Source organism: Trypanosoma grayi (genome assembly GCF_000691245.1).
Source record: "Trypanosoma grayi strain ANR4 Tgr_798_V1, whole genome shotgun sequence".
NCBI classification, from domain to species: domain Eukaryota; phylum Euglenozoa; class Kinetoplastea; order Trypanosomatida; family Trypanosomatidae; genus Trypanosoma; species Trypanosoma grayi.
The window spans coordinates 1-1,902 of record NW_008826417.1 but is presented as its reverse complement, the minus strand read 5'-3'; the positions used below and the strand labels follow the sequence as shown (position 1 = coordinate 1,902).

The following is a 1,902-nucleotide window of genomic DNA, read 5'->3' as shown; positions in this document are numbered from 1 at the left end:
GCGGCGGCGGCCTCACGTCGTCGCCGCGCCGCACAATGCCCACCACCGCACACTCCTGCAGTATCCTCATCTCCTCCGTCATCTCCGCCTCCACTGGCTTCTGCCGCAGCGCTACGGGGTTAATGTCGCTGTCGCTGTCGGTGCCGCTGTCGTGGGCATGCATCACCTCCCGAGGAACGCGCATTCGGCGGTGACGTGGCGGTGGTGATGCAGTGGATCTGTGGCGTAGCACAACTGCCGCACTCACCTCGCCCGCGTGGTCCTCTATCATACTGTCATTGTTATTGTTGCTTCTGCCATTCGGCTGCAGTCCCTCTGCCCCGTTTTCGTGTATTGCCGACACACGTTGTTGCGGTCGTGGTAGGGCGGCCTTCCGCTTCAAATGGACAAAAAGCACCAACACCACGATGGAAATAGCTGAGACAAGGAGGAGGAATGCGGTGAATTGGACCATGACGCTTGTGCAACTACCCCGGCCACCCCCCAATGCCCCCTGTATTCAGTACTGCTTTCTGATGCTATGCCCCGCAGTGGGTGTTTGCCCGCGGGAAAATCCGCTGCCTCTTTCCTTCGCTCTGCTGCTCTTGTTGTTGAACAGAACCACAACAATGATGCGATATCCACCCCTCCACCCCAACTCGAGTGGGGACGGCAATAAGCAACCACCAACTAAATACCTAATCCAACAGGTCAGACACAAACGAAGAATAATCACACAACCAGGAGCCACATGCACGCATGCATATACCGAGCAGGTTGACTATATATATATAAAATGTATATGTATTATGACCAAAGAGTCCTACAACGCTGTATGAGAGTCCACGTGGTATGGAAGGGCTGAGGGGAAGGGAGCGCGAGTGAGTAACAAAGCGAGTCCGCGCGTGGCCAGAGACGCAGCTTCAGACTACAATAACTCGGCACACAGCCTTGGACGCCCCCCGTGCAAGTGGAAATAAAGCGAAGAACGAAAATAACACAAAACAAGAACAATACAACACAGACACATATATTTGCATGTGCAGCAGACATGACCACCACCACCACCACCACCACCACCAAAACAAAAAAAAAATAACATAACCAATCAAAAACATCCACCAGCAACTGAAAGAACACCGCCGGCAATCGCACCGCTAANCGCGCGTGGCCAGAGACGCAGCTTCAGACTACAATAACTCGGCACACAGCCTTGGACGCCCCCCGTGCAAGTGGAAATAAAGCGAAGAACGAAAATAACACAAAACAAGAACAATACAACACAGACACATATATTTGCATGTGCAGCAGACATGACCACCACCACCACCACCACCAAAACAAAAAAAAAATAACATAACCAATCAAAAACATCCACCAGCAACTGAAAGAACACCGCCGGCAATCGCACCGCTAAAAAAAAAACATCAACAACAACAACACCACCACCACCACCACTCTGAGAGAAAGGTCGGGTGCAGACACACGCCATTCAACCAGGGTTTTCGAAACTCACACCGCCCTTCCGTTTAAACAGTGGGGATAAAATCCACTGCAGTGGCGTCATGCTACTCTCCGCTCTTCGTAATCGCGCCATTTCTTCTTCGATGTCGTCGTCGTCATGACCATCGTGGTCCTCGTGGACTATGTACATGACACGACAGTTCGCCGGGTTCAGCACGTAGGGCAGCCCCTTCCCGTACACCTCCTCCGCGTCCGGAAGGCGACTCTTCTCCTCCTCCGCCTCCTCCTTCTCCTGCAGCCGCTGCAGCTGCTGCACCACATCGTCAATGGGCTCATGGGCACCGTCGCTGTGGCGGCCAACAGAGCGCTGCGACGGATGTTGCACGTCGAGCACGAGCTGCAGCAGTTCTGGCCCCGGCAGCGCGTCCGGCATCGGCCCGTGCGCCCGCGCCTGGGCGA

The 1,902-nt window shown here is 54.3% G+C and overlaps 2 protein-coding genes across 2 annotated transcripts; both read right to left on the bottom strand.

Annotated features, from left to right (window-relative positions):
* Position 1: 1 nt before the first annotated feature.
* On the bottom strand, positions 2-454 carry DQ04_07981010 (hypothetical protein; the record flags this gene model as incomplete). The annotated part of the gene is made up of 1 exon (XM_009315379.1): positions 2-454. A coding segment is annotated over one exon (453 nt), but the record flags the coding sequence as incomplete, so codon positions are not given.
* A 1,017-nt stretch (positions 455-1,471) lies between these two features.
* On the bottom strand, positions 1,472-1,876 carry DQ04_07981000 (hypothetical protein; the record flags this gene model as incomplete). Its single annotated transcript, XM_009315378.1, has 1 exon — positions 1,472-1,876. One exon carries the CDS (start codon positions 1,874-1,876, stop codon positions 1,472-1,474), a length of 405 nt encoding a protein of 134 aa, XP_009313653.1.
* Positions 1,877-1,902: the final 26 nt, after the last annotated feature.